Source organism: Theropithecus gelada, chromosome 12 (assembly GCF_003255815.1).
Source record: "Theropithecus gelada isolate Dixy chromosome 12, Tgel_1.0, whole genome shotgun sequence".
NCBI classification, from domain to species: Eukaryota; Metazoa; Chordata; class Mammalia; order Primates; family Cercopithecidae; genus Theropithecus; species Theropithecus gelada.
In genome coordinates this window covers 101,736,834-101,762,437 of record NC_037680.1, presented here as the reverse complement: position 1 = coordinate 101,762,437, position 25,604 = coordinate 101,736,834, and the positions used below count along the sequence as shown (strand labels likewise).

The 25,604-nt window shown below is 39.5% G+C and overlaps 1 protein-coding gene across 2 annotated transcripts in view; it reads left to right on the top strand.

The window, feature by feature from the left end:
* Positions 1–17,807: 17,807 nt before the first annotated feature.
* DOCK10 (dedicator of cytokinesis 10) overlaps positions 17,808–25,604 on the top strand; it is a 279,740-nt gene continuing 271,943 nt past the window's right edge. Inside the window, exon 1 of one of the 2 annotated variants that reach the window (XM_025404350.1) lies at positions 17,808–18,163. In XM_025404350.1, coding sequence (XP_025260135.1) covers positions 18,041–18,163 — 123 coding nt within the window. In that variant the 5' untranslated portion in view covers positions 17,808–18,040. The remainder of the gene's footprint in view (positions 18,164–25,604) is intronic. The other variant, XM_025404349.1, reaches the window with a different exon arrangement.

Here is a 25,604-nt window from a genome sequence, read left to right as displayed (position 1 = left end):
TTTCATTAATTCATGCTGTCATTTTTATTATCATCTACTTTCTACTTTCTTTGGGTTTATTTTGTTACTATTTTCTAATTTCTTATAAAGGATATGTAGCTTGCTAATTGTTAGGGTTCTTAATATAAGAATATAAGGATATAAATTTTCTTCAAAGTGCTGATTTAGACATGTCATGTGATTTTATATAAAGTATATATATTATAGATCAGCTTAACCTATTATCTAATTTCTATTATTATTTTAATATATTTAAAAGTATATTTCTAAATTTCAAATCATATGGTAACTTTAAATTTATATCTTTGCCATTGATTTGTAGTATTTTTGTACTGTGAAAAGGGAATAAATTTCATATGATTACAATCTTCGGTATTATCTGTGTATTCCTTTTTCCCCAAGTACCTGTTAATTTTAATATATGTTCCACATATTTTAAAAAGAATGCATAAAGTGAAATGAAAATATGACATCAAGATATGTGGTATGTAGTGAAAGCAGTGCTTAGAGAGCAATTTATCTTTAATGAATATATTAGAAAAGACTTTAAATTAATAATCTAAATTCCCACCTTCGAAAACTGCAAAAAAAAAAAGAACAAATGAAGTCCAAATAAACTAGGAGAAAAGAAAATTTTAAAACAATTTAATTAAATAAACTAAATAAATTGAATTGAAAATAAAAAATCAACAGAGAAAATCAACAAAACCAAACCTGGTTCTTTGAAAAGATTGATAAAACCAGTATGTTGGCCGAGATGGGCAGATCACGAGGTCAGGAGTTGGAGACCAGCCTGGCCAATATGGAAAAACCCCATCTCTTCTAAAAATACAAAAATTAGCCAGACGTGATGGTGGGCGCCTGTAGTCCCAGCTACTCAGGAGGCTGAGGCAGAAGAATCGCTTGAACTCAGTAGGCAGAGGTTGCAGTGAGCCGAGATCACACCACTGCACTCCAGCCTGGATGACAGAGAGAGACTCCCTCTCAATAAAACAAAAACAAAAACAAGCAAATAAAATAATAACAAAACCTGTAAGTCTTTAGCCAGGCTAACTAAGGAGAAAAGAGAAGGCACAAATTACCAATATCGGAAACGAAAAAGGAGACACCATCACAGGTCCCATGGACATAAAGGGGCCAGGCGCGGTGGCTCATGCCTGTAATCCCAGCACTTTGGGAGTCTGAGGCGGGTGGATCATGAGGTCAGGAGATCGAGACCATCCTGGCCAACACGGTGAAACCCCATCTCTACTAAAAATAAAAAAAATTAGCCAGGCATGGTGGTGGGCACCTGTAGTCCCAGCTACTTGGGAGGCTGAGGCAGGAGAATAACATGAACCTGGGAGGTGGAGCTTGCAGTGAGCCAAGATCGTGCCACTGGACTCTAGCCTACATGACAGAGCAAGACTCCGTCTCAAAAAAAACATCATAAAGGAATACTATTAACTCTAGGCCAAAATTGAGAACAAATGGACAATCGAGATGAAATGGACCAATTTCTTAAGACATAATCTACCAAAATTTATACCACAAGAAATACACAATCTGAATAGGCTTATATTTTATATTATGTATCTACATATTAAAGAATTTCAATCAATAACTAAGAAGCTTCCAAAACTGAAAGTGCCAGGCCCAACTGTGTTTACTGGTGAATCCTGTCAAATATTTAAGAAATTGTAACGATTCTATGCAATTTTTTTCAGAAGATAGAAGCAGAGAACACATCCTAACTCCTAACTCATTCTATGAGGCTAGCATTATCCTAAGATCAAAACCAAACAAAGACATCACAAGAAAAGAATACTGCATACCAATATCTCTCATGAACATAGGTGTAAAACTTCTCAATGAAATATTAGCAAATCTAATCCAATTGTAAAAAAGAATCATATACCATGACCAAGTGGGATTTATTCCAGGGATTTTATCATCCCAAGGCTAGTTAAACATTTGAAGATCAATTAATGTAATTATCACTTCAGCAGGTTAAAGAGCAAAATCCACATGATCATATCGACAGATGCAGAAAAAGCATTTGAAAAAATCCAATGCAGATTCATAATAAAAACTCCCAGCAAACAAGGAATAGAGGAGAACTTCCTCAACTTGTTAGAATATCTACAAAAAAGTACAACTAACATACTAGTGAGAAACTAGATGCTATCCCTTTAAAATCAGAATCAAGGCAAGGATGTCTCCTTTCACCATTCCTGTTTAACCTCGTACTGTAAGTCCTGACCAATGCAATAAGACAAGAAGAGTAAATAAAAGGTATACAGATTGGAAAGGAAGAAATAAAATGTCTTTGTTCACAAATGACATAATCATCTATGTAGAAAATCCAAAAGAATTGACAAAAACAATCTTCTGGAAGCACTAAGCAATTACAGCAAGGTTGCAGGATATTAGGTTAATTTACAGAACCAATCATTTTCCTATATACCAACAAGGAACAATAAGAATTTGACATTTAAAACACACTGTCATTTATATTAGCACTCACCAAAATGAGATATTTAGATTTAAATCTGGCAAAGTATGAACAAAATTTGTACAAGAAAAGCGACCCAATCCTGATTAAATAACTCAGATAATTAAATAAGTGAAGATAAATTTTACATTCATGGATAGGAAGAGTCAATATTGTAAAGATGTCAGTTGTTCTCAATTTAATCTATAGATTCATCTCAACCCTAATGAAAACCCCAAAAAAGGCAATTCAATGGAAAAAAGATAGCCTTTTAAAGAAATGGTGCTGAAACAGCTGAATATCCACATGCAAACCAAAATAAAAGTCTAAACACAGGTGTTATACCTTTCACAAAAATTAAATCAAAATGAGTCATAGACCTAATTGCCAAGTGCAAACTATAAAACTTCTAGAAGATAATATCAGAGAAAATATAGATGACTTTGTACTTGATGATAACTTTTTAGATAACATACCAAAGATACAATTCATGAAAGAAACAATTGATAAGTTGAACTTCTTTTGCAGTCCAAAACGTGCTGCTATAACAGAATACCTGAAACCGAGTAATTTATAAAGAACAGAGATTTATTTCTTACAGTTCTGGAGGCTGGGAAGTTCAAGGTAGAAGGGCCTGCATCTGGCAAAGGCTTTCTTGCTGCACTGTCCCATAGAGGAAGGTAGAAGGGCAAGACAGCATGCACAAGAGAGAAGAGGCCTAACTCATTCTTTTGTCATTAACCCACTCTCAAGATTACTAACCCACTCCCACAATAATGGTATTAATCACCTCTTGAAAATTCTATCTCTCATTTGGGATTGATTTTCCAACACATGGACGCTGGGGAACACATTCAAACCATAGCAACTTTTTAAAATTTAAAAAAAAAAAAAAAAGAAAAAAAAAATTCCTCTCCTGAAAGACACTGTCAAGAAAATGAGAATAAAAAGACAAGTCACATTCTAGGAGAAAAATTTGCAGAAGGCCTATCTGAGGTCTGTTATCCAAAATATATGAATAACTCGTAAAGATCAACCATAAGTAAATGAACAACTTGATTTTAAAATGGGCAAAATACATAACAAGAACAACAGCAAATACTGGAAGAATGTGAAGTAACAGGAATTCTCATTTATTGCTGGTGGGAATGTAACATGGTTCAGCCACTTTGGAAGACAGTTTGGCAATGTCTTACAAAGCTAAACATATTTTACCATACATCCAGCAATCGTGCTCCTTGATATTTACTGGATGTATTGCTGGATGAATGGTAAGAGTATATTCAATTTTGTAAGAAATTGTCAAACTACTTTAAATTGTTATTTACCAAATAAATTGAACTTATATCAGAACAAAATCCTGCATGCAGATGTGTGTAATAGCAGGTTTGTTCTTAACTGCCAAAACTTAAAAGGAACCAAAATGTCTTTGGTGAATGTAGGTAAATATATAAATTAAGCCGTGGTACATCTACACAATGCAATGATATTTGGTGTGTGGCTCTAAAAAGAAATGAGCTCTCAAGCCTAAACAGATATAAAAGAAGCTTGAATGTATTTCACTAAGTGAAAGAAGCCCTTCCTTAAGAGTGACCTTGCCTAGACTGGTTTCTTGACTGCCTAGCAGAGCTAGTGAGTCACTCTATGTGTTTGTGGATTTTATCATACTCCATTATTTATCTCCTTGAAGGTAGAACTTATTTATACTAGTACCTAGAATGGGTTAATTCAAATACTATATACTAAACAAATTTTGCTGCATAAGCAGATGATAAAATGCACTGTGCAGAATTACAATGGGAAAATGAGAGCTTTGAACAGACTACCTCCTACCTAAATCCATTCTTTTGTTCATGTTGACTTCAGATTTTTCTATTTTTCACTTGTATTTATCCTGCTTAGAAGCAGATTAACTTGTGTCTAACTTGGGTATCCAATCGCTGGTCCTGCTTCCCTAGATTCACACCTGGCCCCTTGTGGTAACTATGGTACACACATGTCACTCCTCCCACCAGGAGATGGAGTCTTGGTCTGCGCTTGCCTCACGACTTGCTTTGACCAAGAGAATGTAGTGAATTACTTCTAGATCTAGACCTTCAGAGGCACAGAAGCTTCACTCTCTTGAAAACCAGCTACCCTCTAAGGAATCTCAGATCAAACTACTGAGTGACAAAAGGCCGAGTGGAAAGAGAGGCCATCAGGAAATGTACCAAGGCACTTCTGCAGACATGTGAGAGTGACTTAGGTGTTCCAGCCTCAAAGAGCTCCTAGCTGAATGTAGTCACATGAGTGTTCCCAGAAAACCATGGGAGTCAGAACTGCCCAGCTGATTCCAACCAAACCCAGAATCACCTTTGTTTTGGTTCACAGAGTTTTGGAGCGGTTTGTTATGTACTGATAGTTATCTGAAACAGTAATATAGCATTAGGTATTTGAAGCCAAGCAATTTAATACAAGAATGTATTTTTATAAAATCATTGAAATGGCAACATGAACCCCTGCTTAGGGGCCCCTACTGGAGTACTGAGTCCACCTCATAATAACTGTGTTTCAGATGTCAGGAAGTGTCTGTGGCTGCTACCATAGTCACTGCCTCAACTGCCTCTTAAACCTGATAGCTGGTGACTGCACACTGAATTTTCGAGTTTGGCCTTCAAAACTGCCTCTAAACATTCACATCCCTTCCTGCCTTGCCTCCCAGCTGCAGGGTGGCTAGCATTTCAGTGTGCCTTCCAAATCTCACACAAGTGCTTCTATTTGGTAGACCTGATACCATATCCAGAATCCTAGATTCAGAAGAGCTTGAGAAATGTAGGGTTTTAGCTTTCCAATCTCACTCCCCTAGGTCAGAAGGGCAGTGGGATGGATGATGAGAGAAACCTAGTATCCATTATCACTGTCATCAGAGCCTAAATTTATTCAGTACAACACATAGAAATGACTTGAGATTTGGAGCCTGACAAATACAATTTCTCATCTTGGTTCTCCTGCTACTAGATATGATCTTGGTCAAACCACTTAGTCTAAACCTCAGTTTCCTCACCTGTAAAAAAAGAAATACTCATAGCTAATTTGAAGGGTTCTTCAAGAACTCAACTCATCTTTTATAAAGTTTCTGGTAAAATGTCTAGCACATGGTAGGTATTCAATGATTAATAGCAGTTATTATTAATGGAGGAGAGGACAAGTGGACAAAAAACTAGAATACACAGACAGTATCTGATTATGTAGGAGAGCATCTAACAGATGTACACTTCTGAGTCTCCTGGTAAAAAACTGCTAGGACTATACTTGCATGTGAATGGATCTAGGAGAAAAGACCTCCTAAGAGAGATGGTTTCAGGTCTGAATCTTGAAATATGAGAAGTGCAAGGGAAAGAAATGAGAGAAAAGGGAATATCAGATACTGGTGTCTCTCCCTGGTCCCATTCATGACCTTGTAGGTAGGACGATGATTCTAGCAGTTCTGTGCTATATTTCTAGAACACTGCTATTAGCCTTTAACTTTCCTCCCCTTCATGTTTCTGGCTTCATGGTTTTGGGTTAAGCCCTAAACTAGTACATCTTGGTAGCATTTCTACCTTTGCTGCAAAACAGCTTTGTCACTAACTAGTTGATCTAAGATATAGCACTTAGCTTTCGAGTTTTTAACTTCTTTTTCCATAAAACTGAACAATGAAAACAAAGCAAAGTAACAACAACAAAATGGCCTAATTTCTCTGCCCCTTCCAGCTTTTTTTTTTTTTTTTTTTTTTTTTTTTTTTTGAGACAGAGTCTCACTCTGTGGGCCAGGCTGGAGTGGAGTGCAGTGGTGCCATCTCGGCTCATTGCAACCTCTGCATCCTCGGTTCAAGTGATTCTCTTGCATCAGCTTCCCAAGTAGCTGGGATTAGAGGCGGCTGTCACCATACCCGGCTAATTTTTTTGTATTTTTAGTAGAGATAAATGGGGTTTCACCATATTGGCCAGGCTGATCTCAAACTCCTGACCTCAGGTGATTTCCCCCACTTCAAAGTGGGAGAAAGTGCTGGGAGTACAGGCATGAGCCACCGGGCCAGGCCCGCTTCCAGCTTTGACAATCTCCGAAATGTCTTGATTCACTCGTAGGCAAACATAGCCCCAGCAGTTTTCACCATCAGACTTAGCATCATACATCAGGCACTCTAACCCAGCCCAAAATGTGAATCCAACAAAAGAATATACATCCAACAACTGAATTAAAGCCAACTAAGTAGATTCACACACTAACTACTAGGTTTGGCCTTCACAAGTAAATGTCATCCAACTGATCAACATTGGCTGGATAAATATTGAAACAAAGGCCAGGTACGGTGGCTCATGCCTATAATCCCAACACTTTGGGAGGCTGAGGAGGGTGGATTACCTGAGGTCAGGAGTTCGAGACCAGCCTGGCCAATATGGTGAAACCTCATCTCTATGAAAAATACAAAAATTAGCAGGTGTGGTAGCAGGTGCCTGTAATCCCAGCTACTAGGAGGCTGAGGCAGGAGAATAGCTTGAACCCAGAAGGCAGAGGTTGCAGTGAGCCAAGATCGTCCCATTGCACTCCAGCCTGAGTGACAAGAGTGAAACTCCGTTTCAATTAAAAAATATGTATACACACACACGCGCGCACACACACACACACACACACACAGAGAAGCAAACAAAAGCAGAAAAAGGTAGTGCCAACCTGATGTCTTTATGGAATACATATACGTGTGTGTGTGTGTGTGTGTGTGTGTGTATATATATATATTCTTTTTTTTTTTTCCTGAGACAGACTCTTGCTCAGTAACCCAGGCTGGAGTGCAATGGCATGATCTTGGCTCACTTCAACCTCCGTCCCCTAAATTCAAGTGATTCTCCTGCCTCAGTCACCTGAGGAGCTGGAACTACAGGTGTGTGCCACCACCCGACTAATTTTTGTATTTTTAGTAGAGACGAGGTTTCATCATGTTGGCCAGGATGGTCTCAAATATTTTATTGAGACTTGGGACTCATACTCAGGTGCTTTTAAGTAACTCCAGTCTAGCTGTAACAGCAAACAGGCTGTGTGGTAGTGTTAGGGAGGCCCCTTGTTAATGTCAGCTTGGAGCTTTGTGCATGTGATGACACTAATAGCACCTTTTTAAAACTACAAAAAGTACTTTGACTTTATTATCAATTTTTAGACTAGGTGCATCATAATGACTCTCCCATTGCTTTTAAGATTTCGATAAAAATAGCTATTTTACTTCTTTTTGTCCCTCTAGCAAATCAACAAATAACGAGAAAGGGGACAATATTCATGATTAGCTCAGAACAGAAACTCATTTTCAAGCCTACACATGAGAAACTGCTAAAAGATAAAGCTACAAAAAACCCTAATCTAGTCGTATTAATAAATTCTAATGATCACGTGGGGAAGAACAAAAGCCCACTGGCTTTTATTTGAATAGACATCCCCAAGACCAGTCAATCTGCCATTTTTGCCTTGGGCTTCAGAAATGCTGCACAGTTTGCACTGCTTTCCTTCCTCTGCCTTACCCTTCCAAAAACTGAGCTCCGGGCAATGCTGTGATATTTCTATTTCACTTCTTTCTACCACAGCAAGAGCAAAGGCAAGCAGAGTGCATGCACAGGAAATGGGTTAGTGCAAATACAAGTATACACAAAAACCACATGACTGGAAGGGAGCTGTGACAACTGAGAGATATTTTTTAAAAGAAACATTTCCTGGAAAAAAAAATAGTTTCTTTAAATCAATTATACATGTACATAAACAAACCCAAAATATGTTTTCTCCAACTGTCTTTAGCTCACTTGATCAGGATATGAAATCAATGCTTTGATAAACTTCAGAAGCCTTATAAACTTTACAGCATTAATCTAAAACTTCGGAAGTGTTAATGTATTTCTTTCTGAGACTATTAGGAAAAATGCATCGTCTGTCTCTTTTGAAAGACAATTGCATTTGATAAGTATACATTTGGTATAACATTCTCTGAATATATAAGGAAAACAGCAAAATGATGCTATGACTTCTAATTAGTGAGCAACGTGCAATATTAAAAACAACAAATCATATATACATATATATTTCACGAAATACTTGTCTCCAAAATATGCAAATTAAATTTTAAAAACCAGTAAGAAAAAGACTGACAATACAATTCAAAATGGGCAAAGAATTTGAGTTTGAGATTTTCTGTTTTCTTTTAATTTGGCTTTTTGTATTAGACTTTCTTTTTTAGGAATTTGTTCATTTTTGATATTTTTCTTGTCCATTGGTAAGAGATCTTTATATAATAGAGATATTTGCCTTTCTTGTTTATTTGTATTACAAACATGGACTCAATTATGTCATTTATATTGGCTTTTTATTAATTTTGCCATAATGAAGATTTAAGCTTTTATGTATTTAAATATTACTATATTTTCTTCTATAGCATCTGATATTCCTCTCTTGGTTAAGAAAATAGCTTATTAATGAAAAAAATACACAGTACAAAGTCAAACTAATAAAACCACTACAAGTTCCTTGAAGAGACTACTACAGTAGATAATCCCTCTTGAGACCCCAATTAGGGAAAAAAGGAGGAAGTAAAAATATTCAAGATTAAGAATGAGAAAAGTGATTAGGCACTAATTAAGGAAGGATTTTAAAAACTAAAAACTTTCTGCACAGCAAAGGAAACAATCAACAGAGTGAAAAGACAACCTACAGATTGGGAGAAAATGTTCTCAAACTAGTCACCCAACAGAGGGCTAAATCCAGAATATACAAGGAATTCAAACATTTCTACAATAAAAAACAAATAATCTGATTTAAAACACAGGCAAATTATCTGAACAGACACTTCTGAAAAGAAGACATACATATGGCCAAAAAAATATGAAAAAATACTTGACATCACTAATTATCAGAGAAATGCAAATCAAAACCACAATGAGGTATCATCTCACTCCAGTTAGTATGGCTATTATCAAAAAGACAAAAAAATAACAAATGCTGGCAAGGATGTGGAGAAAAGTGAACTCTCATACACTGTTGGTAAGAATGTAATGAAGCCACTGTGAAGAACAGTATGAAACCTCCTCAAAAACTACAAATAGAACGACCGTATGATCCAGCAATCCTACTACTAGGCATTTATCCAAAGGAAAGGAAATCATTACATGAAAAGCATTTGCATCCCCATGTTTATTGCAACACTGTTCACAATAGCCAAGATATGGAATCAACCCAGGTGTCTGACAACAGATTAATGGATAAAGAAAAAGTGCTATATATACACCATGGAATACCATTCAGCCATACAAAGAATAAAATCCTGTCATTCAAGGCAACATGGATGGAACTAGAAGATATTATGTTACTGAAATAAGCCAGGAACAGAAAGGTAAACACTGCATGTTCTCACTCATATGTGGTAGCTTAAAAAAGGTGATCTCATTAGAACAAAAAATACTAGAGGCTAGGAAGGGTAGGGAGAAGGAGAGAAAGGGAGTGATTTGTTAAAGAATAGAAAATTACAACTAGATAAAAGGAATAAGTTCTAGTGTTTCATAACATTGTAGAATGACTATAGTTAACAACAATGCTACTATACAGTTTCAAATAGCTAGAAAGAGAATATTGATTATTCTCAACACAAAGAAATGGCAAATGTTTGAGACAATGAATATGCTAATCACCCTGATCTGATCACAGTGCACTGTATAATTGTTATGTGCAATTTTTTTAAAAAAATAATTTTTTTAAAGTATGTATTTTAAAAACCTTCAGATAAAAAGCAACAAATTAGGCTTGGTGTGGTGGCTCACGCCTGTAATCCTAGCACTTTGAAAGGCCAAGGCGGGCGGATCACTAGGTCAGGAGTTTGAGACAAGCCCGGCCAATGCGGTGAAACCGTGTCTCTACTAAAAACACAAAAATTAACTGGGCGTGGAGGTGTGTGCCTGTAATCTCAGCTACTCAGGAGGCTGAGGCAGGAGAATCACTTGAACCTGGGAGGCAGAGGTTGCAGTGAGCCGAGATTGAGCCACTGCACTCCAGCCTGGGCAACAGAGTGAGACTCTATCTAAAAAAAAAAAAAAAAAAAAAAGGAACAAATTAAATGTTAGCAAAAGATAACAAAACTTGGAATAACCAGCTTGGTCTCTTCAAAAAGTCAAAGTCATTATCAAAAAGGGGAGGAGAATGGTTTCAAATTAAAGTCTTAAGAGACATGACAACCAAAGCAATGTGTCTTCAAGATTAAATTTGAGATTGATCAAATCAGCTGTGAAAAAGTCATTTGGGGGACAATTGGGGAGATTCAAAGATGGCCTGGATGACAAAAGATATGAAGGGATTGTTGTTGAATCCAATGTGTTAAATAATATTGCAGTTATGTAGGAGAATATTCTTACTTTTGGAGATAAATGCTGAGCTATTTCGAGATGAAAAGTCATGATTTCTCCAATTTAAAATAGTTTAATATACCTGGGGGATTTATGAGTATTCATTGTGTTCTTTTTAATACTTTTTAGGCATGTTTAAAATCTTTATAATACAATTTTAAAGAAGCCATAATAGAAGGGAACACATATAATTCAATGTTACATGCAATTCTAAGGCAAACATTTCTAAAATCTAGAAAAACGGGATCATATTATTAGTAAAATATAAATTATTAAGAAATAAAAGATGTGAAAAATCTTGAATAGACCAATTACCATACAAGGGATTTGAAAGTGATTATAGATCTCCTACTAAAAAATATACCAAAACCAGATGATTCCACAGCTGGATTCTATCCAACCTTTGGAGAATGAATAAACCCAATGTTATTTAAATTGCTGCAGACCATGGAAAGAGGCAGAAAGCTCTCCAATTTAATTAAGGAAGCCAGAAAAATCTTCCTGGCAAAATGTAACATTAATTCCAAAAATAAAAAAGGTAGATCAATTTCACTCATATGTGTAAATGCAAAATTCTCAATGAAATATTAGACAACAGGTTTATTTGTATGTTGCTCTCTTTAAGAAACAAAAGAAATAATTATGATAGAACCTTGTTACGTATCAAGGTCTATTTCTGTGAGAATAGTAGATGTCAGGAGTAATCAACACACTGGAAAAGAGGAGAACATTAAAATGCCTGGAAAAGTAAAGTACAAGAGTTTAATTATGCATGTAAGAAATAAAAATGTTCCCATCCCATATTTACTAATCATTTTCTTCTTCATATGGAGCCAAAATCTGCCTCTGAGTAACTTTTACAGATGGAGGAGAAAAAGATCCTGGGACCTTAACTCCCTTAGGCTAGACTACAAATAAAAGCCAAAGTAGAATAGAGAACCCAGAAACTCATTTCCAGTCAAAAATGGTCATTCTTTTCTTTCAATCATGTACCTCTGTTTGAGCTATGCCCCGAGGATTCCGGTGGACTAATAGTGATAGAATGCCACGCTGCATGTGTATTGGCACAATAGACAGCCTGGCAGTGTTTCCCATTCAAATCATATTACTTTAAGTGTAATTTTCTCCCAAGAAGTGATCTGTCTTCTCAACACAGTAACAAATACATATCAGCTTTAATACCTTTTTCCATAGAAAACATGGAGGCACTCAGCTTTGTCAAATGTGTTCAGCTCTGGCAAGAACTCAAGAACTAATAGACCCCATTAATATCACACCTTTCAAACCATATTTTTCTTGTAGCTCTTTAATATTCTCTTGGTAAGGTTAGGAAAAATGTATCTTATGAAACAGTATTCAGCCAAAAAACCACTGGATGTACATTCAATTGTTTATTTTTTTCTTAGTATTAGGAAATCAAGACGTGCTGTGGCAAAGTATTTTTTCCTACAATGTGGTTTACAATTCTGATACTTTACTTATTGCTGAATATGACAAGCATTATACTTTCAATAAATAAAATTATTTTAATTTACCCACCCCAGTTACACTACTACATTGTCAAGGCAGTCACCTGCCTCTGTGGACCTCCCTTTCTATTGTAAAAATAAGACAAATATACTTTTCCCTTAATAAAGGAAAGTTTCCTCAAAATTGACAAATGGGATCTAATTAAACTAAAGAGTTTCTGCACAACAAAAGAAACTATCATCAGAGTGAACAGGCAACCTAGAGAATGGGAGAAAATTTTTGCAATCTATCCACCTGACAAAGGGCTAATATCCAGAATCTACAAGGAACTTAAACAAATTTACAAGAAAAAAACAAACAACCCCATCAGAAAGTGAGTGACGGATATGAACAGACATTTCTCAAAAGAAGACATTTATGTGGCCAACAAACATATGAAAAAAAGCTCATCATCACTGGTCATTAGAGAAATGCAAATCAACACCACAATGAGATACCATCTCACTCTTGTTAGAATGGCGATCATTAAAATGTCAGGAAACAACAGATGCTGGAGAGAATGTGGAGAAACAGAAATGTTTTACACTGTTGGTGGGAGTGTAAATTAGTTCAACCATTGTGGAAGACAGTGTGGCAATTCCTCAAGGATCTAGAACCAGAAATACCATTTGACTCAGCAATCCCATTGCTGGGTATATACCCAAAGGATTATAAATCGTTCTACTATAAAGACACATGCACACATAAGTTTATTGCAGCACTATTTACAATAGCAAAGACTTGGAACCAACCCAAATGCCCATCAGTGACAGACTGGATAAAGAAAATGTGGCACATATACACCATGGAAGACTGTGCCCCCCCAAAAAGAATGAGTTCATGTCATTTGCAGGGACACGGATGAAACCAGAAGCCATCATTCTCAGCAAATTAACATAGGAACAGAAAAACAAACACCACATATTCTCAATCATAAGTGGAAGTTGAACAATGAGAACACATGGACACAGGGGAGAGGAACATCACACAGAAAACCTAGATGACAGGTTGATGGGTGCAGCAAACCACCACGGCACATGTATACCTATGTAACAAATCTGCACATTCTGCACATGCATCCCAGAACTTAAAGTATAAAAAATAGTAATAATAATAAATAACATAAAATAAAGGAAGGCTTCCTATAATATCAGAAAATCATTTTAACTTGGGCATTTGTATTCCTATTTCTGTATCTTTCTTTTTTATTAATTGGAAAAATTTCCCTCCTAATTTCCATGCTATTAAATTCTCTCCCAGCTTTCCCTTATGTACAGTGGGGGCAATATCACATGCTCCATGTGCATTTTAGAATGGATGATTGAGAATCAAATGAAATAATGAGTGTGCTTTGTACATGGTACAACACTAGACAACCTTGATGTAGTTAAGCATTGGGACATGATGATGCCCAGGCTGACACCCAGGGTGCACTGGGCTTGGTAACACTTAGGAAGGGTGGCTCAATGCCATGGAATGAATGCAAGGAGTATTTGCCCCACTTCCTACGATCTCTGGGTATCAAGACCTAATTTAGTCATTTAGTGTGCAAATTTAGTTATTAGTCCAACAGTCAGACTCCTAGACTAAATTTGCACACTCTTATGTCTCTAGGTATTTTGGAAAATATAGTACAGTTTTCACTTTTATGCTTATTACTGCTATGAAAAAAATTTCTGAATCTTTCCTTGCTCATAAGACATGGACACAGTCATGTAGAAGGATGACAGGAGAGGGCTATTGACAGTTGTGCTTTCTTAATTCTATAGAGCTTTGAACTGTACCAGGTCAAGTAATCAGTGCTTACTACATCTTATGAGAGTCATTGATGCTTTAGTATGAGTAAGAAGAGTATCAAGTTTTAAAGAGGGAAGAAGGGAAGGAAGGGAGGAGGCAGCAAGGGAAGGAAAGAAAAGAACAGAAGGAGAAAGGAAGAAAGAAGGGAGAAGAGGAGGGAAGTAAAGAGGGGAAGAGAAAGAGAAAACTAGAAAATTCTATGTTATTGAGACCAATTTTTTCAATCTTATTTAAAAAGTCATAAAAATATGAAGTGTAAAACGTTAACATGGGTCCATAGAGACTTCATCTCCAAAATCTTATTCCCACCCCCTACCCACTCACCCATGAGCACCAATAATGTTTTGTAAGTCAGTTCCTCTATATGAAATTGAGCTTTTTGGAGACAAACATTTTGCTCAGCTCTGTGCCCTCCTAGCATAGTGTGAGATTCTGTCCATAGTTGATATTCCATAAATGTCTGTTGAGTGGGGTTATTTCTTCCTGAGTGAATGCCTTGTACCGTGACAACTCAAATGAATTGGCTAATCCAAATGTTGATAAAACTTGATTGCAGCCTCTGCATTCTATATATTAGTATAATCTTGATTTGAGAACATTTAGCAAAATGTGCAACCACTTGTTTCTAAAATGTCTGTTCCATCCATTTGGGGAGTTCCCTTAATGCTCCGTCTACAATTTTAGACAGTGAGACATGGGGTACATAAGCTGAACAACCCCATTTTATAATATATTAAAATTCAAGTGAAATAATATATGTGAAACTATTATCCAAACTGTAGCACATTATGTTATAGTTACATATTGTCACACAATAGTGAGTTAATACTATAAGAATTACATTGTTATTGTTATTCATGAAATTCCATAGTCATTGATTTGGGTTAAGACATTGTCTCAAGAATGCCCATTAAATCCCCAGCCTTGGCTCCAAGATAATACACATCCATCCTTCTCACAAAGGTTCATATGAGAATCAAATATATGAAGACATGGAAGTTTATTTAATTGCTGAGTTATATGCAAGTGTAGGAATAATAACAGTTATTGAAGACCGTGTGCTAGTCACTTTTTAAGAAATTTACACTAATTTAAGTAACTCTCTCAGCAGCCCAGCCACATAACTACTACCTTAATTGTGTAGGTAAGAAAACTGAGGCTTACGGAGTTGGGATTTGAACAACGCAATTGGATTTCAGAGCATCTACTTTAACCACTATTCTACAATATTACAAGCCCTTAAAGATTCACTTATTAACTAGCTATTCCAAGAAACTTAACATACTTCATGATATTTGCATAGATTTGCCTTTACCAAGCATCTGAGCCGAGTTTCTCCAGGGATCTGAGAGATGGGTGACCAGCAGAGAGTCAAGGTCCCAAATCAGCAGACTTGAAGTTACATTTCCGTAACAAAAAATAAGTGTATTTATGCTACAAGGGCAGGTGCAAGGGTCGATACTCAGCTCTCTCTCCTTGGTGTCCGAAGGAAGCTTAACTAAAACCTACATGATCATAAGGGCTGAGGAGAGTCTCTGAAGTATCACTATTGACATGCCCTGGTGTGAGAAGTATGCTATCAACACTTATACCTGCCTTTCTACTCAGTGTGACCCATGGAATTAACATCATATAGGGTATGGATTGGGCAAACAGGCGTTTGCTCATTAAACCCTCTCACACCAGTGCTCTGGGTGACCTCCTGAAGCTGGAGAAAGTACAATTAAGTGTATTAATTGTACAATTAACTGTATTAATTGTACAATTAACAAATTGCAAGTGACTTTCTGTTACTCAATATGGTTGGAGAATGGGTTGTGTGTGTTGCTCAGTGTTTTGGATCAGCGAGTTGCCTTGTGCAGGGCACATTCTGATGTATTATCGATTACTACAGCCTTCCCTTTCAGTATACCTTTCTCTTCTCCTCTCTGACTTTCTCTGTGTCAGGCACACCCAGCTCTCTGACTGCACTAGCCCATCTGAGCCCTTTGGAAAGTCATCCATAAGCTGATATGTATTGAGTACTTACATGTGCCAGGCAGTGTTTTGAAACCAGAGACAAAGATTAGGTACCTCTTCTTAGGAAGCTCAAGTTAATTCAAATGTGCTTCATCGATTCTCTCAGGGGAATATGCATTTAGAGACATCGAGGCTGGGTACACCTGGGAAAGGGTACGTTTGAAGGGAGCCGTTCCTATAGAGATCTTCATGTGCCAACACAGAGGCAACCACCTACTTTGCTTACCCTGAAAGGTGGTGTTGCCCCCACACTGAGTGCCAGTGTGAAAGCATACAATACAGGATCATACAATACAGGATACAGTTCTTTGTTATGCAGGCTGTCTTGGAACTAGATGATGTTTCAAATGGCACTTCTCAAATCTTCCGGAGCCTCTTACGCCTGTTATGATTTCTAGAATGTGCTGAAATGATCCTCAATCAGCATCTCTGGCTAATTGAATCCTGGCGAACAAAGAGCTGACTAAAGTGCATTTATCAATTGCTTAGGAATTCTTTATACCCAAATGTGACCTTGTGTTAAAACTATCTATCATTGGCCTTAGAAAGTGGCAGGGTCATGGATCCATAAAAAGCTGTTAAGAAAAAACCATACCACTTGGAGAGTCTGTCCCAGATCTCTCCAGACCAGTATCCAGGTGTCAGAACTTCTCTGCCCCCTATCCATTCCAACACTGAGTTGGAGAACCACCCTGGGTATGACCCAGGAAGAGACTTCTTAGAAGGCTTTCATCAGATATCTAGAGACAAAGTGCAGGCCAGACGGGTATGGGCAGAGTGGAGCAGAGATAGCGTAACTGTGAACTCCACCCCCGACCTGACCACCCTACATAGTAACCCTGCAAGTTGGTTCTTGACTTCTCATCCTAATGCCACCCAAAGTCTCTTACCCCCACAACGCTGATTTATTGGTTTTGAGTTCGTGTTAGTAGCTTAAACTGTCTCCTTGATTTCTCTGTATTTGTTTATTTGTTCACTTGGTTACTTGCCGTCTCCCACCCCTACCCCGAAAAAGCCTATCAGCTCCACACAGCCTTAAAGTGTAGTTACTAAGTTCCTCTCTGTGTCCTCGGTTTCCAGAACAGTGTGAGCTGGCATATAGTAGGCGCTTAATAAATACTCGTTGAAGGAGTGAATGAATGAGGAAGCTCATTCCAAGGCCCTGAGCATGGACTTCTGGCAAGTGAGCCTACCAAACGCTGGCGTGGGTGATGCTGCTGGGATCCCAGCCACCAGATCTTTAATAAACCTCTGACCCCTTCCCGAGGATGGCAGGGCGAACCGAGCTTGGCCCCCACCCACTCGCCGGACCCAGAAAACAGAGGTCTAAACGGCAAATGCATCCAGGGCTCCAACTCTCCCAGCAGCCTCCAAATGAGGCTGATGGCCTTGGACAGGCGACAGCCTTGGACAGGCCCCGCCCGGAGCCCCGCGGCGGCCGCCCGCCGCCCTCCCCCTCTCCCGCAGCCTGCAGTTCCCCCGGGCGGCGTGGACAGCCCCGGCCGGCCAGCTGAGCCCGTGTGGGCGGCGCGGGCGGGAGCCGCCCCACACGCGTCCCGCGTCGCCCGCTCCAGATGTGCCGCTGCAGGGCCCCGGCCGCCCGCCGAGTTGGCCGCGCGCGCCCGGGGGAGCGCAGAGTTTGGAAAGTCTTCGAGAAGCTTCAGAGGAGGGAAGGGGGTGGGAAGAGTGGGGGTGCAAGAGAGAAAAACCCGCCTCTTGCGAGTTGAGCGAGGAAGAGGGGGGGAAAGACTCCGAGTTCCGCTTCCTGAACGGCGGGTGGATAGAGAAGGTTGGCGCGGGGAAGACCGGCGGGACGCGCGCCCCGGGCCAGCGGCGCGATCAGCGTGGCGGGCGATGGCCGGTGAGCGGACCCGCAGGTTCACCCGGAGCCTGTTGAGACCTGGGCAGGCGGCCGAGCTCCGGCACAGCGCCGCGTCCGCCGCCGCGGTGGTCGTCAGCAGCCGGCAGCAACAGCGGGTGAGTGCGGCACGTCCTCCGCGCCTTCCCGCGCGCCCCAGGCGCCCGAGGGGAACCGAGCCCGGCCTCCCCAAAAGCTCGGCGGGCCCAGGTCCCCGCAGCTAGCGGGTCCTCTCCTCCGCACTCCCTCCCCCGCCGCCTCTGCGGGCGCCCCCGGCGCCACCTCCGCGAGGCAGCGCCACCGAAGCGTAAGGACCGGGGGCGCGTTTGTGCACGCGGGACGCTTAGAGGAACAGCTGCGTGGGCAGCAGAAGCGCAGCGTGGGAGAGGATGTGCAGGGGGGTTAACGGGGTGGGAAGGGACCGGAATGCACTGCCAGTCATATTGGTGCTAAGTGATAAGAGTGCCAGAGACCCCGGGTGGGGTCGGGGGGATCTACAGAACCGGACCCCTTGGTCCGCAGGTCTGCGCGTCTCTCTCACCCTCCAGCGAACAGACCAGTGCGCTGAGAGAGGGATGCAGTCAGTGGTCCTCGCCCTGGTTAGAGCTGGGACCCCCGACCTTAACTATCGCGGAAATAGATGTACTTGGAACAACCCTCCCACCGCAGGGTAAAAACCCACAAACCACTTAATACTCCTCCAGAAAGAGCTGAGGCACACAGGCTGGAGGAGACATGGGTCATTAGGTCTCCAGCGGTTTCTGGTATTTTTCTAATATGTTTCGCGGGGTTCTCCCGCCAGCAGTGCTTTACTGGTTACTTCCTTATTGAAACGCCTTCTAAGTGTTGGGTGATTTCCGCGGGAAGTCCCTGGGGCAGCAGCCAGCATCTGATGCTAGGATCCTCTCCATACCAACCCAGATGTTCCTGCGTTGCAGTAGATCCACATTGCAGGGGAGAGGTGGCAAGAGACAAATCAATTCTAGTGGAAACGGGAAGCGAGTGGGAACAACAGCCTCTCAGCAAGACCGAGGCTCAGCAGCCGCGCTCTTGGCCTGCGTTTGGTGGACCGGAATCCGGGTTGTGTGTTTCATTTTCTTTTTTGCCAGTAAATATCATTAGGAACTAAACGGCTCTTTTTAAGAGTGTGAAAGTGTTACTCTTGCCAGTCACCAATGAGGAGGGCGCCAAAAGCTGCCCAGAGCCAGTTCCCACAGCCAGGACTATTCTCTAAAGCCAGAGGTCGGAAAGTTGAACAGAACGGAAGCAAATTGCCTGGCAGAGGGAAGAGGCATCGAGTGCCCAGGGGGTGTAGAGCGGGCGGGGGTGATTGGAGTGTGAAACGAATTGGTGGCCAGGGTGCCTTCTCTTGCACTTACAGTAGCTGCAGACCGCAGTTACCCAGAGGTGGTTCAACTGTTAGCTCACTCTGTGCCAGGGACAGCATGTGGTTCTGCTATCAGCGTACACATTTTCAGGACAGCAAAGAGAAACTGTTCGAAAGAACATTCGAAAAAAAGATTCAATTCGAGTAAAAGTAGAGATAAGAAAATCTCCAGACAGTAGTAGAAAGTACCTGAATGATAATTCAGGATTGTGATTTTGTCATTTTCTGCCATTCCCTTGACAATAACTTTATTTTGCAGTTGACTCATTGGACTGAATCTCACTGAGGATCTGATAGAAACACAAAGCGTTCAGTGGGAATAAACAGCTTAAAGTGTTGTGGTTTTTTTAAGTAGATTCTCCTAGAATTTTTGTAGCACTAGAATTTCTATAGAGTATGCATCCCATACCCTTCTACACATCACACACACACACACACACACACACACACAGAGCTTTCTCCAAAATTATGTCAGATTTGAAATCCTAGGGTATCTTGTCAAAATGAATAAGCTTGGTGTCTTCAAAAAGAGATGGGGGAGGGGAGATTCACTGGCAAAGGTGGTCCTGACTCCCCTTGCTTCGCTTCAGCACCTTGGCCAACACTCCTAAACTAGCTTTTGCCAAGACATTTCATGGGATCTTACACATCTAGTCAGGCAGTTTTGGCTGCTATTTTGGCAGCAAGAACACACGTGCTTTGCATTCCATCCCATCAGTTAACTCTTGAAGGGAAACAGGAAGGTGATGAGTTCTATGAACTGGCACCTGAACTGGGTGGGATTCTGTAGGGGTATAGCATCCCTTTGGAACCTAAAACCTTGTCGTTGGACTATGTGGTAGAGACTAATCTTAGCCTACATTGATCCAATCCCTTAAGACTCTTTATATCTGCTGCTTCAAGTTCTCAAAACATGGTTGTCAAGGGTGAAAAATAATAGGATGTTGGGGAAAATACTATGGGTACCCGACTTCAATACAGACTCATAGAACTGTGGGTGTGTGTTGGAGCAAGCCATCCTCTATTGCAAGGTATTTGAAAGACAGTAGAAAGTCCTGCTGAGAAAACCTATCTTACTGCTAGATTTATATAGTCCCCTTTCTGAAATCCCTGTTTTGGGGACCCAAATCCTCCAGGACATTGCCGAAAATCTGCCATAGGGTTTGAACTCTGCTCTATCCAATAAGTTTAGAAAAGGTTGTCAGATTAACAAGGTAGTTTTGGTCTCTGAGAATGGGATGTGTGTACACACAGAGAGAGAGAGAAGACAGGAAGCCTTCAAAATGTGTTTGAATATGGAGAGCAGAGATCAAGGAGATGCTGAGTGAGGGTAATGACTGGGAAAGCCAAAATTTAAGGCAGTTGAGGACAGTAGAGGTGTATGCCAAAGCAAATTTGATGTCAGTTTTTACCCAAGGCGCTGTATGTAGTAGGCTTATGTACTTGCAGACTCCTAGACAGGACCCACCTTATTCTTCACCCCTCCCGAGAACAGTAATGAGCAAAAACATACATTTCAAAAGGAGAAATATTTGCTCCTTCATTATCCTAAAATTCTCCATAGAAAATAAATGAAAGACAACTCATTCAAAGATCAATTCAAAGGATCAAGTCAAGTTCACATAATTTCCTGAAATCTCATTCCTGATTGTTTCATAAAGCAGGCTTCTCTAGGGTAAAATTTCAGCCGAAAATGATTAGGAACATTTGTCTCATATCAGAACTGGAGTGTTTTATTACATTTGGTTGAATATGCATTCCATGTTGGCTTCAAAGTTGTAATGCCACTAATGAGAAATTCCTTTTTGATAAGAAGCTCATCTTTTAAAATGAATGAGGTATATCTGTACCCTAGCATGAATTAGTTCATTTCAATAGCTTTCTATAATTCATTAAGATACACATTTAGGATTTGTGCACTTTTCTGCATATATATTGTATTTGAGAGCATTTCAAAAGAAACATACTTTTTTAAAAAGTATAGGTTAACTTTTTGCAAACACCCCATGAGATCTGTCACTTTGAGAGAAATAGGGTTTTATTTATGGAATGCTTTAGGTGGGTTAGTGCAATGGAAGGCTTCAGGTAAGCAGAAGGATGAGATCTACATAGAGTCAGATGATGGAAAGGAAGCATTTAGTAGAGTCAAATAATCATTTGGTCAGTTTTGGCCTAAAGTCGTTCATTCGGAGCTTACCACTTTAGTTACACGCACTTTTAATGCCTTTATGATATTTACTCTATTATTGGACAAAAACTCCTCGTTTTTGATTGTATCTAATTTTGTTATTAACTTATTTTAAAGAGAAAGCATCCTGCCAGAAGTGATTATACTTAACCAGTAAGTTTTCTCCCTTCCTACCCAACCAGAAAGGGTAAGGGGTAAAGAGAGGAAAGTATTTATTTCGGTAAATTCTATTTATTTTCTGTGATGTTTCCTAACTCTTCAGGCCTCCAATAATACCACTTTTGATATTTTAGAGAGCTTTGAGTAAGAAGCAGAACCTTTGACCAACCAAAGAGCTTTGATTGAGAAGTAATGAATATGTAAACATGTTTAATGAGCATGAGGAATTCCTAGAAGGAAGAATTCTCTCCCCTCTGAACTTGGTGGCATTCAAGAGTTGAGAGTAGGAGGGATTTTTTTTTTAATTGAGTGGGGGATACTGGAATTTCCCAAAAGTCATATGCTAGATGCAGAAAGTGACAGTGAATGAAAGTGAAGTACTTGTTTTGCTGTCACTGTCCAGGTTTAAAAGCAATATGCAATATAAGGGCCTGCTTGTTTAGCATTCACAGCACAGTCTTTTTGTTTTGTTTGTGTTTTTTTGTTTTGTTTTTTGTTGTTTTGGACAGAGTCCTTTATGACAAGGGTGTTTATGCTTTAGCAGAAATCACACGTTTGTGTTTTCATATGAGGAAAGTCCCTTGACCTCTTTGCCTGGAGAAGAAGTCAACACAAACTTAGTTTACAAGATCAAGTTTGAATGTTACTGATGTGTCTGCCAACGTTTTTTATTTCTCAAGGGCATTGGAGAAATAACTTTGAAAATAAATAGTAACCACAAGTGCGTTCTAGAAAACTTCTAGAAGGATCAAAGACTGAAAGAATGAATCAACATGTATAGGTTTTGGCTGTCTTTTTCTTCACAACCAGATTCTCTAAGGCCTAGCATAGAAAAAGAAAGCAATAATGAATGCATGATGGTAAACCATTTGTTAAGAATGTACGATGTGCCTGGCACAGTGTTAAGCATTCTATATAATTCTCAGAGCAATCATTTGAGGAAGTTATTATTGTTGCAAAATACAGAGGAGGCCAATGAGACTCATAGGGTTAAACATGTTTCCCTAAGTTAAGCAACTGACACAGGACCTCCTCTGCATTTTGAATAGAAAACTGGAGGGGTTACCTTCCAGTTTTTTAGCTGTTTCTAAAAGCATCTCCAAATTGGTGGATATGAGTAGTTGATGTTGGTTGGTGTTGCGTTTTGATCTACCCAAGATGTAGTTCTCCCTAAGGAACAGGAAAATTGTTCTTCCCACTAGTGCTTCAGAGTACCTGTCAGTATTCACTCCAGTGTTCCCCTGAGGTTAGTTGCAATAGCAGAGGCTGTTCCAGGTACCCTTGATTATAATAGATCTTCCCAAGACAACCGGAATTTCAATAGTTAAGTTTTTAAAATATGAACTCACTCAGCCATCCCCATCTCACCTGTATGGCAAAGTCTTAAGAAAATTGTGAAAGAGCATGAGGTTAATCCTCCTGCAATCTACTTCAAAACTGTCTGCTTCTCCATTCTCAATTGCTTACCCCACTCTCACATGGGCCTGAAATTCCTCAATGCATTGTGTGTCTTGGAGCATGGATTTCCATTTAACTAAGTTGTGTTGGGATTCTTTATTCACATTCTATCTTATTTGAAGGAGGGATCCTAAGTATCTTACAAAGATGCATGTGAGACGACAACAACAAAATATAGTAAGGGGAGTGAAAAGCAATATTAGCCAGAAAAGAAAAAAACAATATTCGGAAAGTTAGATGTAATCAGGTGTAGGTCATTAGGACCAGTAAATAAAATACATCACTATTAAGTCCTATAGTTTTGTTAAAGGTGTTTCTTGGTGACCAAGTCAAAGAGAAAAACACCATCAGCCATGAGATTTAAGAAGTCCATTAGATAAATGAAAATTTGCTCTAGACATATTCAGCATTAACTTACAATGAAATTTAAGAGACAAGATTTTTTTTCCTGGGGTTTTTACAAACAGTAGCATGATGTGATAGAGTCCCGTCATTGAGAGTGTTGTCCAAGGACCAGCAACATTAGATCACATGGGAGCTAGCTAGAAATACAGAATCCAAGGGCTCCCACCAGATAATGCATTTTAATAAGATCCCCTAGTGATTTGCAAGGACACTAAAATTTGAGAAACATGAAAATAACCTACATCTTCAGCCACACTTTTGCAGTATCTTGTTACATAAAGTCAATTGAGGAGGGTCCAATACAATGTGGTTTATTCTGCAACTATTTGAAAGTTTTACTTAAAGCAGAGATGAGGTCTACACCACTTAGAAATGAAAATGGGATTTGGTTCATTGTTAAATGGCTTTAAGGAAATCTGTTACTTGTTTGTGTTATATTCTCTCCTTCATCTACCATCTAGCCCCTTAATTGTAGTGTGAACTTAATTTTCCAGGTGAAGAAAAAATTCCATAACATACTTAAATAATTGCTATCTAAGTCAGCACAAGTTCTCACCCTCGGTTGTAGGGTGAGAGTTCTAAACACGTGTTTCAGAGTAAGGCAAATGTTATTCCTCCTACAGAGAATTTTAAGTACAATTACTTCAACTCATGAAAGACATGTGTTACGAACTAAATGTTTGTGTCTTCCCAAAATTAATATGTTGATGCCTTAACCCCCTATATGATGCTATTAGGAGGTGAGGCCTTTGGGAGGTAATTAGGGGTAGATTTGGTCATGAGAGTGGACCTCTTATGATAAGATTAGTGGCTTTAAAAGAAGAAGAGAGAGAGATCGCCCTCTCTCTGTCATGTGAGGACACAAGAAGGCGGCCATCTGCGAGCCAGAAAGAGAGCTTTCACCAGGAACCCAACCATGGTAGCACCATGATCTCAGACTTCAGCCTCCAGAACTCTGAAAAATAAATGTCTGTTGTTAACGAACCCAGTCTATGTTATGTTATTATGGCAGTCTGCACTGACTAATACAACACACAATTAACACTGATTCCTTGGTGACATATAAGATCTATATTGATATGGTATTGAGTGAAACCCTTAGGGATTTGAAAATAATTGGTGATATCAGAAAATCCAACTGTTAGAATCATAAAATCATGAAGATGTTTTTCTCTCTCACAGTCACTGACTCCTAGAAAAAGTGATACCTCTTGAATTCATGCTTGAATGCAATAAGAATGGGCTTCCATGGAGTTAAAGATCTTGATTTCCCCATATGCTATAATGTGGTTCATGACCTCTTTGATGGGCTGTGCTTCACGATCATCTTGAGATACTCTTTTCTTGACTATCCATGTTGGAGTTCCATTATGCACTTGTAACAATTTGGCCATATGGGATTCTAATGAATGGGTGTTGGTCTTGGAAATGTCAGAGCCTGTGAGTCTGGAGACCAGAATTTCAAAACTGGCTCTGTGGCCCTTGATGAAGTCCCTTCTCTCTTTGAAGACTCAGTTTCTTGATCTGTGAAATTAGGGGATTAGGTGATTGGGCTCTTGAATTTCCCACTTCTTTGTCCCAGAGTTCTCACAACTTCTCCTTCTCATCCCTCAGATTCTCAGATGTCACCTTCTCAGAAAGGTCATCCCAGATTACCAAGCAGAGGGTGAGAGTTCATACCCTAAAGATGTGTTTCAGGGTGAGGTGAATGTTACTCCTCCTACCAGAGAATCTCCCACCAGGCTCCCCACCCTCAACACTCTCAATCTCATTACTAGGTTTAGTTGTCTTCATAGCTCTTACTGTTATCTAAAGTGATCTTTTTATTGATTTAATTTCTTGTTTGTCTTCCAACGCTCTTGCCTTGGAATATAAGTGCTATTGAAAAGAGAGAACTTGTCTGTTTCACTACTTTTATAGTATATTTGCTATTGGTAAATAAGAGGGGTGGAGTCTCCATTCT